At 36.3% G+C, this 17,500-nt stretch overlaps 1 protein-coding gene across 2 annotated transcripts in view; it reads left to right on the forward strand.

The window, feature by feature from the left end:
• LOC122258458 (uncharacterized) overlaps positions 1-17,500 on the forward strand; it is an 18,915-nt gene that overhangs the window by 1,372 nt on the left and 43 nt on the right. For both annotated transcript variants that reach the window (XM_043024533.2, XM_043024456.2), the window contains exons 2-9: positions 1,199-1,385; positions 3,780-3,971; positions 4,346-4,725; positions 4,991-5,123; positions 5,316-5,547; positions 6,478-6,687; positions 7,264-7,377; positions 14,657-17,500. The exon at positions 14,657-17,500 is cut by the window's right edge and continues 43 nt beyond it. In XM_043024533.2, the coding sequence (XP_042880467.1) occupies positions 1,200-1,385; positions 3,780-3,971; positions 4,346-4,725; positions 4,991-5,123; positions 5,316-5,547; positions 6,478-6,687; positions 7,264-7,377; positions 14,657-14,742 (1,533 nt within the window). In that variant the 5' untranslated portion in view covers position 1,199 and the 3' untranslated portion in view covers positions 14,743-17,500. The remainder of the gene's footprint in view (positions 1-1,198; positions 1,386-3,779; positions 3,972-4,345; positions 4,726-4,990; positions 5,124-5,315; positions 5,548-6,477; positions 6,688-7,263; positions 7,378-14,656) is intronic.

Consider the following 17,500-nt stretch of genomic DNA (forward strand, 5'->3'; position numbering starts at 1 on the left):
AAACACTTCACAAGAAATGCAGTAACAACTAGTATATTTGTATACCAATGTGGACTAACAGGTGAAAACACAATTCCATGTGCTCTCATGTGACAACCATATATAAATTCACGCACACACAGATATATGATTTTTGTCATGAATGATGGGGTTTAAATGATTTTTCGAAAATGTATGTTTGACTATGGTTGTAACGTCATATGTAGATAACTGTTTTTGTCAAGCATGATGACTTTATTTTATCAGTGTTTCTGTAATGTCCACTTCTAAACTTTAGGATAGTCTTTTTCAAAAACTTTTGTTGAAAAAAATGCATAAATAAGGGCTATACATTTCTACAACCATTTCCACACCCACTGTAATCTTTACCTAATTCTTACATGATTTGTTGTTCAACCTTACTGAATTATTGAGTTCAAAGTTTAGTCACATGTGGTATCAGTTCAAATGATATCCACCTAATTTTGTATTTGTTTACCAGTCTCTTTGAGATAATTTTTGAGGACAGGAGGTGATACACCATTGAAACCATTTGTTTCGTTTATATATGACATCATGTTTGAGCTTGACTATATCTCTAGACATGGTCGACAGGAGCTTGATGAAAATGAAGCGCACTTTGATGTCATGAAGCCTACATGCAACATTTGATGTGTCAAAACCAGAAAAGTTGCACCAGATTCAAGCCCAGTTCAAGATTAGGCAGCCAGAAAGGCAGCTAAACTATCCATCTGTCTATATGATATGAATATACAATGAATATATTAAAAGCAACAATATTGTTCCAAAAACAAACTTTAGGATTATCATTTGCCTGATATTTGGTAACATATTATAATTGAAACTAAGATAACAAATGCTTCACGATAACATGTGTCTGTGTCTGTGTCCGTGTCCATGTCAGTTTGTATGTATTTTGGTATTTACAGGATTGTTATTCTTAGATTTGATTGATTTTTTTTTTTTTACTTTTTTGTCTATCCATTTGTCTATGTCTAAGAATTTATATATATATATATATATATATATATATATATATATATATATATATATATATATATATATATATATAAAAAATATAAAGGTATATACATGTATGTACATACATGCACATGCACATGCACACACATACACATATATGATCTGAAACAGAAGTACAGAGTATGAATATTATTGACTCCCCTGAGGTCTCTTCTAGGATGGGGGAGCCACGGAGGTGTTGGCTGCGGTGGCACAACTACAGTGATTCGGTGACGTCGGCATTAGAGTCTCTCCGGTATGATGAGGACTTCCTGGATGTGACGGTGGCTTGCGAGGGACGCACAATACGAGCCCACAAACTAGTGCTCTCTGCCTGTAGTGCTTACTTCAGAAAGGTGCTAAAGGTATGTGCAAAGTTGGTACTGTATTCAGTGACGTGCACTGATTTTCAGAAGGGTATGGGCTCAGTTGAATACAAATCTTTGATTTTGACTGAGAGTTCTTCATTATTTCTGATTTGCATGTGCAGTATGTCCAGTTGAGTGACTGAGTGTGTGTGTGTGTACTCATGCCCATAAGATTATTTGGATTTGTAATTAAGAAGGATTAGAGAGGTACACTGTAGGAATCCTTCTCACTCTTTTGCTTCCCAGTAGCACTCAGCCAATAATCACCAAACATTTAAGTATCTTTGCATCAGAAGAAAAAGTTAAAATTTAATCTTTGCGCACAAGGCTGTAATTATTTCCAATAACCCATTCACGACGGGACGTATTTTCGCCTACTCCCACTAAAGCTGGGAAGATAACAAGTGCGCAACGCTTCATGCCAGGGTGTTTTCTCTGTACACGGGGCCGCACTGAACCTCTCAGAGCGTTTCTTACCTACCCTATTCTTATGGTTTTCATAAATGCGTCTATAATGTAAAGGCACTTAAAAATATTGCCATGTTCAGAGAGTTATTTTAGTTGAAAAACATTACAGTAATGCCTTTTTAGTTTTATTTGATTGAGCTATGCCTATATTCTTCACTTCTATGTGAAAATACCAAAGGAAAGTGGAAGCAATCTCTTGGTGGGGCATCAAAAAACATGTTTTATACTTTTTCTTTTTTTTTTACCAAAACGAAAAGAACAATATGAATAATCATACACGCACATATGAGTATGTATATGAACCTTGTGACGTGACATAACGTGATATCACAGGTAATCAACAAATTAGAAGTAGTATTGCATTTGTAATTTTTAACTTTATTTTATTTCTTGGCCAAACATATTTGATTTTACAATAGTTTTTCGATTTGGATCTTTTTATTCAACCGATCAAGAAGCAGAAATTACCATGTCATCAGTATCATGTAGTTTCCTGTGACGTCATTGTCTTACCATTATATCTCATTTTATGAACTCAAACACCTAAACTAAAATAACAGTCTAAAAAATTATGTAAAATGATTATATTTGAGAACAATCTAGCAATCTATTGCTGACGTTTCAGCTCAGCCAGAAAATGCACCACGTCTCAGGGCGTACCCCGGGTCCAGGGATATTTTTTGACCCCGTGATAGCAAATCAATCGGCGCGAATGGGTTAAAATAAAGTCAAACTTATTTTGTGTTGTTTATTTATTTTTTTTTTTCTATCATTATATCTGACTATTTAACCCATTGCGTACGGGTGTCATGACATACATGATGTAGGAGCTTTGGCCTGACGACGGGAATCATGACCTACATGACGTTCGGGGATTTTGGATCACTGTGCTATTTTATTTTGCTATGAAAAAGGAATGAGTGATGATGGCTACTGCAGTCATAATTACTATAATTACTGTAATATCGTGCTAGCTTAACGTCCAAAACCTAGATGGCACCACTTTTTCCTAGCACCAGCAGGAGAGAGAGCCTTGAATGGCACCCATCCACGGTCTCTAGCAAGCACTGTCTCTATAGAGCGATGGCACACACTAAGTTGATGAACCCTTGCTCTAAAGTACCGCTGGTGAAGGATGTGCAGGCAGAACGAGAAGAGGAAGGTGACTCAATCCATACCCAGTGTCTAAAATGTGCTCCTGTGCCACTATGGATGCCTTTCACTGTGGCACTCACAGTCACAAGCACAGGTTTCATTCCTCTTCTCTACCTCTTCTTATTATCTTTTTTGTAGGTGGTTATATGTTTCGTATTCGTTCATGACAGCACAAAAATACGAAAAAAATATAGTTGCCTTTTGTCCTCCCATAAAACAGCAATACTTCTATCACATTGAGTATAAAGAAAATAATGAGCTAATAGGGATAATATACTACAATTTTAGTCAACTGCAGCACTGATAGAGCCTGCCATATGGCACATATAAGTCTCTAAACTCAATAAAACACACACAAAAATAAAGCACAAAAACCGCTCTAGTTTTACAATGAACGACTGAAAGAGAGTGGAATGATTCAAATTATATTGGTTTAAGCGGTCTCTCTCTAAAATAAGACCTATCCTGGAGGCTGGGCAAGCAAATTTATCTCCGTCTGCAATGGGTTAATCAATAAAAAGTTGAGTAAGATTCTTGTACATGGGGAATATTATTTACCCAAGACAACCATCAACTTTAGAACAAGAATATTTACACTATAAAAAAATAATGCATGAAGTAAGATTAAAGTGTTTACAGCATTGTTGTGGAATTTATACTTCTCCCTTGTCATTTTAAATTGTAATTACCTTTCAAGGTTTGTTCCATAATAATCATCTTTACAAGCCTAATTAAACTGCTAAAGCCATCTTCTGTTTTTGTCAACAGGATCATCCATGTGACCACCCTATAATCATTTTGGATGGCTTAGGATGGAGAGAGGTTGTGGCCTTATTACATTTCATGTACTGTGGGGAAGTTGTAGTGGAGGAAGAAGAGTTACCAAGCCTTTTGAGTGCTGCATCCAATCTAAGTGTGACTGGATTAACTCATGTTACCATGGCATTAGCAAGTACACAGGTATGATCTTAAAATGGCTCTGTTTTTTTAGCATTTTAGCATTTGTATGTCACTGCAAGGTTCTATTAATGTAAACAATAATTTGATGTATAGATGATAATGTTCTTTGCACTTATCATTTTTTCCTTGAATGGGAAGAAGTTACAGTTGATTAACTGCTACTTTAAATTTCATGCACATACTATTTACACAATATTATTAATGTTTTTTGAGTAGAGATATAACCTTTTTTTTGTTACTTGGACATAGGTTCTTTTACTATGTAAATATTTTATATAATGCTAAATGTCACTTGGAAAATAAAACATTCTAACTTCTAAGTTCAGAAGCATAAAAAAAAGAAGTTTTTATTGACATGATGAAATATTTGATAGACAACCGGTGAAGAAGACACAGATGAAGACTATGAAGATGATGAAGAGGAGGAAGAGGAAGAGGAGAAAGAAATTAAGTTACCAGAAAACACCCTTGTATCAAAGAAGGAGGAGGCAGAGAGTGAAAAAGACTCTTCATATGAGAGCGATGCACCACCTGCTTCCAAGAGGCAACGCAGAGACTCTAGCAGTACACAAGAGACAATTTGCATTAATAAGGAACCTATGGAGGAGGAATCACAGACGAGTAGAAGAAATTCAGTTTCTTCTAAAAAAGAAAATGCAAGTCCCCCCCCAGTTGTGACCAATGGCTTAACCCCCACCACGCAAGCAGGCCTAGCAGCCACACCTGTCCCCAGTAACCCTGCCACTGATGACAGGTAAGTAGAGTGAGACCTTAGAGACAGAGAAAGAATTGATGGCAGACAGACATGGATGGATTAGCAGAGTAGATAAATGGGGAAATAAACTGAATATGAATGAATGATGGGTGTGTTTTGATGTTTTGCATAGCTAATAAACAGGGACATAGGTAGAGAAAACAAGAGTAAGTAATTAGCAGGGAAGAAAGACAGAGAAGTAGGTTGAGAGAGAAAGTTATCTTCATGTTTATTTTGATGGACTAAATATGTACTCCAATTTTAGTGATGAAAAAGAAGAGGACAAGGAAAGCACTAAAGTCTCTAAAGAGAAAAAGACAGTCAGCAAAGACAAGACAAGAGGGAAGCTGATGAATGGAAACAACCATATCAAGGAGGAAATGGAAGAGTACTTAGAGGTAAGATTATTCAAAAGCTTCATAATATAATATAATGCTTAACTATGTATTTGATCAGGAAATATCTAACATTATAATATCCAATATTATGATGTGATTTGATTATGTAAGAAGTATTATTATCATATCTGATGGAAATGCTTTGTATTGCTTTCCATCGGGGGAAAATCACTTGTCACTTTTTTTTCATAGGAGGACTTTGAAGGAAGCAGACCTGAAAATGGAGATTCAGATTATGTAAAAAATTTGACAAACCCAGAGAAGGCATCTGGTGGCTCAGTCACAGACAGTATAGCAGATAGTGCAGCAGCAGCAGTAACGCCTCCTCTAAGTGGTGGTGTTAACTATACTGCATTGTTAACCAGAGGAATCCTGCCATCTGTTACAAACATGAAGACAGACACGATCCTTATCTCCCCCTTTGGTAAATATGATGTTTTAATTATATTTGAATGATTATTAAATGTTATCATTTTAAAATGATATGATAACTTTTATATAGGTTTATTAGTTCTAGATGTGTGATTGAAACAACCATGAACATGTTTTAAAGGTAGTTTTACCTTAAAATATTTTTTTCCATATATTGCATGCTATTTTGATTATGGATGCAAAATTGGTATGATTTGCTTTGTGTAAACAAAGCCTACATTCTCATTTTAAACAATAATAGATGTAAAAGTATTAATCAAGCTTCAAGGGCCACAATTCTTCATTTACAAACACATAGAGATTGTGACCCCTAAGTAGTGATAAATGCAGGAGGCATTTTCCTCTTCCTTTTTTGTAACATCATTCATCTACATTCATCTCATTGAATTTTTCTTTAGATACCAAATTTGATTAGATTGATCAATCATCCATACCTGAGAGCTTTATTTCTATTTCCTTCATAAGATGTTGTTATCTGAAAGTTTTTCAATATCTTATAGATATCCAATTTTGCCAGATCTGCTTTACAATTTTGTATAGGGCCATATATATTCATGTAAAAGTCATCTTGCACGTATATCTTAGTGTGGGATACTCATTAAGTATAGAATTTGAGGTTGCCTGAGAGTGGTAGACATTGCTAATTTGAATTTCTAATTCTGACATAGTAGTTATTTCTGATGATTTCTATAAATGTTTATGCTTGTTTGACAAGCTGGCCAGAACTATTAAAATGTGTCAGTATGGTTTATTTTTGTTTTTAAATAAGACCCTTTCAACAAAAATCTCAGGATAATTCTTTAAAGATCTGAAAGTAGAAATTATGTACGAGGTTTTGATTTTGAATATATTGGTACACTTGGGGTGTGGTGCATAGTTAGAATTTCTAATGGAAAGAGATTTACAAGGTTTGATTTTTCAGCACTAAGTGACAAAATAGTGCAGAAGGTCCTCCTCCCCACACAACCATCAACTGGAGCTTCCCCCTCTTGCACGTCACCCAGCTCAAGCACAACGTCTGTCACAACTCCTACTGCAACACTCAGCACAAACAGCCAGACGGACACCTCCCCAAGCCAGCCCTACATACAACCTCCTTTGGTCTCGGTGCAGGAGGTCCAAGCTACATTAGGTAAAATGTCTGGTATACTGTTTGTGATGGAGAAAGCTTCTGTGAATAAACACTTTATTAAACATCTCAAAGCTATTTAAAGCAGGCCATGCTGTAGATAATGTCTTGTATATAGCATTTTAGGTGTACATATAGATCTACCAAAATGGTTGTCCTATCACGTCATAATCTCTCCCTTAAAACATGTTTTACATCCTTATGTATTCATAGGAATTCCATTTGTATAAACGCATTTTTATTCACTTGTGAAAATAATGTAAACAAATACAAAAACCTCCGATTATCACCCCCTTGAAGCAGGCAGGTGAAAAACGTTCATAGAGGCACAGTGCGACATTACACTGGGAGAGATCTTATACCTAGTCACTGTGTCCGCTTGTTATCTAGCTGGTGGAAATGTCATTACACAAACATAAGCCCCAGCATGAATGGGTTAAAATTACAAAATTACAGCAGAAGGTTCTTTAGTTTATACTATGAATTAATGTGCAGTTTTGTATTACAAAGAAAACACTAAGTAAAGAGAAATGAAAAATATTTTATCTCTAGTTATTAATTTTTTCATTTGTTTCACAGAACAATACCAGCGGAAGCTAGCCTTTCACGAGCCAAGACCGTGCCCGACGTGCAAAAGGATGTACCGAGATGCTGCCACCCTGCGGACACACATGGCTATCATGCATGCCGAAGGTAAAAATCAATCTTTTACCATTGTTCTTATGATAGATTTAAGATCAATTCCCCTTTTAGGAAATATTTTGGACCTGTCGGATGGAAAGTGCTCTTTAATCTTTCGGAGGACTATGGTGGGATGATTATAGTGATCAAAATATGATAGCCTAATCAGAAAGCAGCTAAATTGATTACTCTGGTTGTATGACACATCCAAAAATCAAGGAAGACCAAAAAATAAGTGAAAAATCCACCATGGTAACTTCAAAGTCCCAATTACTCCTCCTCCTCCCCCCATCAGACCTACTAGAAGATAGAACCTAAATGTAATAACCCAGGTATAACTCACATGAAGGGAGGGGAATCCATACACCTGGCCTCTCAGACAGAAAAATTGCATTTTCCATTTGTCTGATACTTCACCTTCTAGTCCTACAAGGTCTTGAAAGTAAGGGAGAGGAACAGAAACAAAGCAAAAAAGTAATGAGCTACTTTTAAGAAAGATATACTTATATCACGATATAGTAAGAAACAAGCAATAGCCACAGTAAAAACAGATCTGAAGAAATTAGGGAAACAAACTTACAGGGCAAGTAACAAATTCAGGCTGGTGCAGAATTATACTTACACACAACTCCAATTACTTCACAGTAGACTTCTCCAAGGAAGAATTAACCACAGGAAGAGTCTTAGAAGCCAGATATGAAAGATGTATATCCTAGAGCCTCAGGCTGATTAACTCAGAAGGAGAAATTTCTTACTGAGCCTTGGGGACTGATAGTAACTATGAAAGTTAGGCGAGATTCAAAGAGTTTAGCCAGCCATTGGATGTTGCATGATGTAGATGACCATGTAAACAAACTGCTACAATTCATCTACCTAGATTGTAAGGGTGGCCTGATGTTTAACCCATTCACGCCGGGGCGGAATTTCGCCTACTCCCGATAACGCCGGGAAGATTTCAAGCGCGCAACCGTTCGTGCCGGGGTGTTTTCCCGCTGCGCGCGGTCGCTCTGACGCTCGCAGAGCGTTTTTCACCCACCCTATCCTTATGGTTTGCGTGATTGCGTCTAAAGTGTAATCATGTGTAGAAAGTAGTGCTATGTTCAGAGGATGTATATCAGTCGAAAAAGATGTTATAGCACTGTTTTTTTAGTGTTATTCTATTGAACTTTTTCCATATTCTTTACTCCTATGTTGTAATACCAATGGGAAGTGGAAGCATTCTTCTAGTGAGGTAACAAACATAGTTTTTTTTTTCAATTTTTTTTTTCTTCCTAAACGAAAAGAAAGAGAATATGAACAACCATACATGTGCATACAAGTGAATGCAAGTAACAGCAATGTTTTTTCAAGTGTCATTTTCTTTTAGTGGGGCAACAAAAAGATGTTATATAATTTTTTTTTTTTTTTTTTTTTTTATTCCTCGGCCAATTACAATTGATTTTACGATAGTCTTTCGACTCAGATCATCATATTCAACAAATCAGAAACAGAAATCACCATGCCGTAATCAAGATTACGTATGTACCTGAGACGTCATTCATATTACGTTATATCCCATTTTCTACTATTTAGAAGGATAAACTAAAGTAGCTAAGACAAATCAAGTATGAAAATCGAATTGTACTAAGAATAATCTATCATTCTAATGCGGACGTTTCAGCACGTCGCTACTGGCCTCCCGGCGCGCGGGCCGAAAATGTAGCACGTGCCAGGACGTCACCCGGGTCCGGGGCTTTTTTCGACCACGTGTCAGCACGTCAACCGGCGCGAATGGGTTAACCTAAAGACAGGAGTGGATAATACATCAAACAAGCCCTTAAATGTCTGCACCAGGTCTGAGGTTAACAATGTAGAGTGCAAGGTAGCTGAATCTGGCAAAGTCTTCAGAGGGCACTAGATTAACTCCCCTAAAGGGCCCTGTAATAGCCAGAACATACATCAGTTATGCCAAACCCCAGGAAATAGCGGAATGAGACAAGTTGATGTTGTACAAGCAGTGCATGATGGATACCTTGAGAGTGAAGATAGAGAGATGAAATAGGAACATCTTAGAGACAAAGAATTGAGGATATCAAGAACTAGCAATGGGGAAAAATGTAAGCAGTGGTGATGGGATCAGGTGTGACCTTTGGACAAGACCAGCTGTTGACATGATCACACGGTTAAGAATAGCAATGGCAGGCTTGGTCAAGTGGGAGGAGTGGCCATATTAGAGATCACAGTTTAAACATGTAATTTTGATAGCATAGACAGAACTGCAACAGAAAATAAAATATCTCAAACAAAATACATGTAAATAGTGAACAGTGCTTTCCTAGCACTAAGTTAAAGAACGAAGGGAGGAAAAGAGGTAGTTATAGCCAGATGAGCAGGAAATGAGATTGTGACTGCTAAGATATAATTTGGCAAGAGACCTACTGGCATGAACCCCATAAGAAGGGAAAGGGGATGAGCTGCAGACTTGAAGTTTCTTTGGAATAGCGAATTTTTTTTAGCAGAGACCTCCCTCCACTGCATCCCCATAGTAGCAAGTCTGGCAGAAGGTTCTAAACAGTACTGAGTGAAGTGAGAAGGCAGGTATAGCCAATCACTGAACCCAGCAGCAAGTGAGTAAAGAGAGCTTTCTTCATTCTACAGCTAGGCAGAGTGAGGGAATATAGGTTCCCCTCTCAGATGGGGTGAGGACTCTGACCATGAGCACTCCTGACCACAAAGATGGAGTAGAAGGGAGATGATCCCAACCTCTAGCTGCTTCCAACCAGTCTCATCACTAGCTGTGTGAGGAAAAGCGTGAACAGCAGCAAGACTAAGTAGTCTTGGGGTCTCCCAGAAAATTAAGGGTCATGCCATGAACTGCATCAGCATGGAATAATGAGTGGCCATTACAACTAGGCCTTGCTACTAAAAGTAGAAGCATGCCATGGAGTAGACACAGGCTTAAACTGCAGTCACAGGTGCTTGTTTCAGGCAACAAAGTTGCTACAGCGTGGTCATGGGGTGTATCACAAGGAATGGTCACACAGTGCGCCAGCTTGGCTGGCATAGTGACCAGATGTGCTCAGTTCTTTTATCTTCGTTGATGGGTGCACAGGCTATAAAGTCCAGGATAAGTTTATGCTCTTGGTTAGCAAGTAGGGAACAAAGGAGTCCTTCAGCTTGGGAAACTCCTTTTGAAGATAAATGCGAATCATGGTTTAGCACTGTCTTTTCTTTTGTGTGTGTGTGTGTGTGTGTGTGTGTGTGTGTGTGTGTGTGTGTGTGTGTGTGTGTGTGTGTGTGTGTGTGTGTGTGTGTGTGTGTGTGTGTGTATGTATGTATGTATGTATGTATGTATGTATGTATGTATGTATGTATGTATGTATGTATGTATGTATGTATGTATGTATGTATGTATGTATGTATGTGTGTATGTATGTATGTGTGTATGTGTGTATGTGTGTATGTGTGTATGGGTGTGTGTGTGTGTGTTTTTATAATTCTTGTACTTGTAGTCCCAAAAGCTTGAAAATTATCTCACTTTTCTAAAAGGGGAATTGTTTTCCTCCTGCCCCACAGAATATTCTCCATCATAGCAACTCACAAAACTTCTCAAATATATATTTACCTATTGTGGATGGTTGTCGTGACATACATGACGCACAAGTTTTGGCCTGCCCTGGGGCGTCGTGATGTACATGATTATAGTCTGCATTCCATATTTGATGTTGGGAGAGTGTGGCTCACTGTGCCAATAAGGCTGCCTTGTGCTGTGGCACTTGTAGTCATAAGCATAGGTTTCCTATCTCTTCCCCATCTCTTCATGTTATCTTCATTGTGGATGGTTATTTTTTTCATATTTGTTTACGACAGTACACATACAAAAAGATAAAGTTGCTTTTTGTCTTCTCATAAATCAGCAATACTTCTATCACACTAGATATAAAGAAAATAATGAGCTGATATGGACCCTATTTCTCCTACTGCACAATTTTTGTCAACTGCAACATAGGGCCTGTCATATGAAACATATAAGTCTTACAATACAGTAGAACGCAAAAAAATGACAAACACAAAAATGGCTCTAGTTTTACAATGAGTGAATGAAAGAGTGAGAGGGGTTACAATATGTCTGGAAAAGCTGCCTCGCTCTGATATAAAGCCCATCTGGGTTGCCGCTTAGATGACACCAGTGCCCGTCCTGGGGACTGGCAAAGTCTGCAGTGGTTAAGATGATTTATATCATTAGTAAATATTTTCATATAATGAATCATAACACAAATTGATAATAACACAAAGAATCTATGTACACTATAGTCTCATACAGTAATTTTTGGTCTTCTGAGTGATATTTTCTGTGAACAATCTGACCACAGACACATAGGATTTTGCCCATGGAAGCAGCCCTTGTTGCCACTGCTGATAAATCTGTTGCCTGAAAAGTGACTTTGTCAATATAGCTTTGCCATAACTGTCCAGCACCCCTCCCTGAAGAAAAAATTGTTCTCATAACTTGTCCCACCAGTCTGATAACCTCTATGAGGAGAGAGAGAAGAGAGGAAAAACAGAGGCAAATGGATAAAATCAAAAGTACATTAGAGCAGATCACAAAACAAGAAAAGTATATAAAACACAAGGGAAAAAACATGTATCACCCTGCTTATGAAACCAATGGCAGCAGAAGAAACAAAAAAAACTCTTCCAGAAAAAATGTTGGAGGAAAGAAACCAAGAAGATACGTTAGCTAGGTTAGTGGAGCAGATGTGCCATTGAACTTATATGCACTGAAGCGAGCCCTCCTGTGTCAGCATGTGCTGACTGTTGAGAGGATGTACCAATGAGTGTTGACTCAACCTGAGCTTGGTCCTTACCCACCGTATTGCCCAGGCACGGTGGTGACCACCAGGCGACAGTGGAAACTCATGAGCTTGGACAGGGCTTGATCTACCGACCACGGGAATGGGAGGTCAGCGCGCTAACGACTGTGCTACCTAGTGGCTAAGAAACCGACAAAGCACTGTGACAGGTAGCTCAGGAAATGGAACAAATGCATCTGAAATTAGAGACAGAATGGAAAGTTCTATTAGCTCTTATTTGTAATGTGGAGGTGATGAAGGCAAGGAGGAAAGATTAGGACTTAGGAGGTCACCAGGGTGGATTTTCCTCTTAGCTCTTGTCTACCGTGGTTTTTAGATGTGATGTACACAAAGCCAATTTATTTGAGAATCCCTATCAGGCTATCTTACCTGATCACTAACTTTTGTGTCAGATCTCAAGGGACTAGAAACTATCCACTAATCATGATAAAGGAAGACGAGATGTGTCAGAAATTAGTACTAAACTTCTTTTTCTTGTTTATCATTTATTTTGTCCTACTAAATATTTTTTTTCATTTAGGCATACCTTGTTGTATTGGTTTAGCCACTGTTTTTGGTAATTGCTATTCAGTGTGAAAAACAAGTGAAGAGATGTTTATGTTTGTTTCAGACAATGGTCTGTGAGTTGCTAGTTAGTCATATTGAATTTTTGTGTGTGTATTTCTACTGCACTATTATTATGTCAGGATAATAATTAGATTTTTATAGCATATTTACAATAAAAATCAATTAGATAATTTAAGTTACTCTGTTACTAATTTTTAGTAGAAATGGGAGGATAAAATTATTAGAAACAAATCAACCCATTCACAACAAGGCTTATATTTGCATAATACCACTCCCACCGGCTAGCTGCTGTGCTGTGCCTCTTAGAGCACTTTTCACTTGCCCGATTCAACAGGGTAATAATAGGAGGTTTTTGTATTTATTTACATTATTTTCACAAGTGAATAAAAATGTGTCTATAGAAATAGAACTCCTATGATTATATGTATACATAATGATGTAAAACGTATATTTTGAGGGATGTGATAGGATTTCATCCACCCAGTGATACCATGTCACCTGGTGTGAATAGGTTAAGGCAATCAGCTAAGTGCTTTTCTGTTTTCCCACCAACAATGTGTCCAATTCACATATTTTTTTCAAGCCTCAAGAAATTGTAAGGTACTCTGTATTAGTTCCTGAGAAAGAAAAATCATGAGAAATTAATTATGAGTTGAGTGTATCAACTAAAGTGAATAAATGGCTTTCATTATGACGTCAACAGATTTGAACAAGGAAAACATCACTAGTTTTGTACAGTTTTGAATCTATATTAACCCATTCATACCAAGTGACATCATATCATATTTTGTTCCCTCTGAGTGATGTCCTAACATGTCATAATCTGTCCCTCTGAACATATGTTTTACATTGTTACGTATGCATATAATCATAGGAGTTCCATTTGTATAGACACATTTTTATTCACTTGTGAAAATAATGAAAACATGTAGAAAAATCTCCGATTATCACCCCATTGAAGCTGGCAGGTGGAAAGTGCTTGTAGAGGCGTAGCGTGGCATCGCACTGGGAGAGTTCTTGTGCTTAGTTGCTGTGGGTGTTTGTAGTCTAGCTGATGGGAGCAGCATTATGCAAATATAACATATATATTATTGACAGCTAACACTTGCTTTTTTTCTGTCTTTTGTGGCTGGTATGCTTGTAGTTATTATAACAAATGTAAGTTTTGAAGTGAAAGATTAAATAACCAAGATAATCTTTATCAGTTTTATGAATAATAATTGCTATGGCATATTTTATCTTTTAAATATTTTAGTAAATTGACCTATGTAAATATAAATGAATTTGTCCAAAGAAGTTGATTTCAAAATGTAATTCCAAATGTTTTAACTATTTTTTTACACAATTTACATGTTACATATTATGTATTCATGTATAATAATTTGGCCATAAAAGATAAATGTATTTCCACACTTAAAATAACATGAGACAGGTGGATGAGTAGCCAATTAGTGATTTCTGAAGTTAAATCTTTGAAACACCCACTTATTATTTTTTTGTATATGGAGCATCATACCAGTAACCTAGGCTTACCAGATCCCAAGTTAATTTTTGACTTTTACTAACAGAGTTCAATGTGACAAATATTGGAAGTTATTCATTCACATATATACTACATTTTCTATGTGTAACTCTTTGTCAATGGCTTTCCATCTGGCTGGCGCACTGGGTGATTGGTCACGTAACGCTTGGCCGCAACCAGAGCAGTTAAAAACCCTAATGCGTTAGTCTTATGTGTTTGAAATATCCTGACCATTTGGAGCCAAAACAGCTCCATTGGCAACAGGTTAATGGAGTTGTCATATATAAAGTAGTTTTTGTTTAAATTATCATCATCATCATTAGTATAAAACTTTCCTAACCTTTTTCAGGCAAAGAACCCTTTTCATGCACGTGCGGGGCATTGTTTCGTACAAAATATGACATGTACCAACACAAGAAGAATGGTCATCGATAAGCTTGACAAGTGAATTTCAAGGCCAAAGAACAAGCTGCGATGTAGAGCAAGGAAAACCCGGAGATAGGCAGGTAGTCGTGTCACTATTACAACTGCTACGTGGCTAACTAATTTACCATGCCAAAGATAAGGAATATGTTTTTTGTGTACCAAACAGGAATTGTCTGGTGTAGAAATTCATTTCAGAAAATGATTGGAACTCAATAGTAGAGATGTATAATGCCTCCCTTATGATCTGGCATGGGTCCGGATTAATATATGATTTTTTCAAAGTTATTACAATGCCAGTCACAATGATACTTGTTAATCATTTTTTGTTTTGTCTTTATTATTATTATTATTATTATTATTATTATTATTATTATTATTATTATTATTATTATTGATTACTACTACTATTATTATTATTATTATTATTATTATTATTATTATTATTATTATTATTATTATTACTTTTGTTAAGATATTATTATTATTATCATCATTATTATTATAATTGATATTATTATTATCATCATCATCATCATTATTTTTATTATTGATTTATTATTAATATCATAGCAGCAAATTCCACTTTCAGAAGTGATATAAAGTACTGTTTGACTTGAAAGGCTTGTAATATTTGTATTGCCTAAAACTCTTAAGAGAGTGTAAAGAGGTAGGTGATGGCATGTCTCTCTACCTGATTATCTTGGTGTTCCAGATTCCTTTTGCTGTAATGCTCGAGTCGCATTTAGGCTATGTCTTGACACAAGATTAGATCTCTTGCTCAAGTTACCCAAACCAAGTGTGCCCTCTGATCTGCCACATTGGCAGCATCAGTTACTCCTTTAACCGTTGAACCAAGTATTGCCTTTTGCAGTGTTGGTAGCTTTTGGAACTTCTTGTACTCCCACTCATGTCTGTTGTGGCAGTGAAGTCTCCTGCTAGTGTTGGATAGTAATTATGACAACTTTTTGTGACTAACTCTGGTGCTCTTGTCATTTTTCCCAGTGTGTAAGCTTTCTTAGCAGGACTTATGCTCCTTATCATGTGGGGTGATAAGTTTTCCAAGTGTCTTAAGGTATGTGTGAGTATGATGAAAATGGAATGTTTTGTTGCACAAATATGCTTGACCATCCTCAAGCTTAGAGGAATACTTTGCTTTAATGAAATATGAAGACAGATGGTTGATGTAAATATTTTTTTATTGATGTACTTGTATTTAAGAAAACAAACAACCCTAGAAAGAAAGCATTGAAATGGAGGTATTACCATTTCTGCTTTTTGCAGAATCTTTTCACATGGCCTTTTGAAGCAAGCAGTTGTATCTGCAAGCCTTAGAAAGAGCTTTTATACTAACCTATTTATGGTATTTATTTTTGTTTTATTATTTCTTGTTTACATTTTGAAATTTGAAATTGTTAAATGATTAACAAAAAATTGGGTAAACCATGAAAATGATCTCAGTCAAGAGATGAGAATGGCAATCATGAAATATGTCTTACAAGTATTTTTAATACTTGAGCAGAGTGTGTATGTTTGATGGTTATTGTGATCAAAGAAACAAAAGGCATGCAGGTGGTGGCAGAATTGTGTTTTTGCCCACAATGTGATGTTATATAACACCTTTATTTACACATGATGACAACATGTGGTCCAAAGGGAACAACTTATATTTGTTTATGCCAGTTTGATTATTGTTACCAAGCAATCCACCTAGAGGTTTAGGTGATTAATCTTCCAACCATCTGGAAGAAGGTTGTGTTTTTGTTATATAAAATTAGGTTGAGGGGAAGTTACCACCTACTAGATTTAGTGTTGCACATTTTCTTTAAACACTTACGTTGTTACCAATTAGTGGTATTGAGTAGATACATCTATATTTCTACTTAGTCTTTATTTTTTTTATTTGATTGAATGGAACCAGTGATAGTACATTTCCACTTGAAAAACCAAATATGTAGCCAAATTCTGAATACAATGTAGTGGTTGAAAATTGTCAAATTTACAGAGATTCTCTGTATACGTCCATTGAATGTTATAGAATCCTGTACCAGTGAAAAGCATCCTAAACATTGGTCATGGTTGTATGGCCAGGTTTTTACCCAGTGGTTATGTGCCCAAGCATTTACCAGTAGTTCTTCACCTAGGCATTTTCCAAAATTGTAAATATTGTATAACAAGCATGTTATATTGTACCGGTAATTTTTGTACAAGACTCTTATCGTTTGAATGATTGCAAATTAACCAGTGATTCCTTTTCTTGTTTTGGACAAGGTTAGGATTTGTTGAGATGGTATGGATTGAGAAAAGAGACTACTTTAAGATGTTTGTAATAAGATATTTCATAAGGTTTTTATACATAAAATGTAAGAGCTTAGGTGTTGAGTTATTGTTGTTCGCTTAGGTACTTAAAGTTGTAAGTAACCGACTTTATACTTGGTGTTGTGTGATTCAGCAACCAATAACAAATACTCCGGCAAATGTTTCGAAAATCATTACATAAAGATATAATCTTTGTACTGTGTTCTATGAAGATTATTATTTTCATATTTTTATGCAAACTAAATGCTCAAAATTTATCCATGTTTTTATACAGTTAATGTTGAATGGATGAGTCCATAGTTGTATTATATCGGAAACACTTTTTTATTTATTTATTTTTTTTCTAATGAAACTAGAGTGAAATTTTGTTTTTGCAGTAAGCACATGGGATTCATACTTGGCATTAAACTACCGTTTCTTGTGATCTGTATGTTACCAATAGTTTTAATGA

The sequence above is a fragment of the Penaeus japonicus genome, unplaced genomic scaffold (assembly GCF_977035675.1).
Source record: "Penaeus japonicus unplaced genomic scaffold, GWHDUDI00000001_assembly GWHDUDI00000029, whole genome shotgun sequence".
Classification (NCBI taxonomy): domain Eukaryota; kingdom Metazoa; phylum Arthropoda; class Malacostraca; order Decapoda; family Penaeidae; genus Penaeus; species Penaeus japonicus.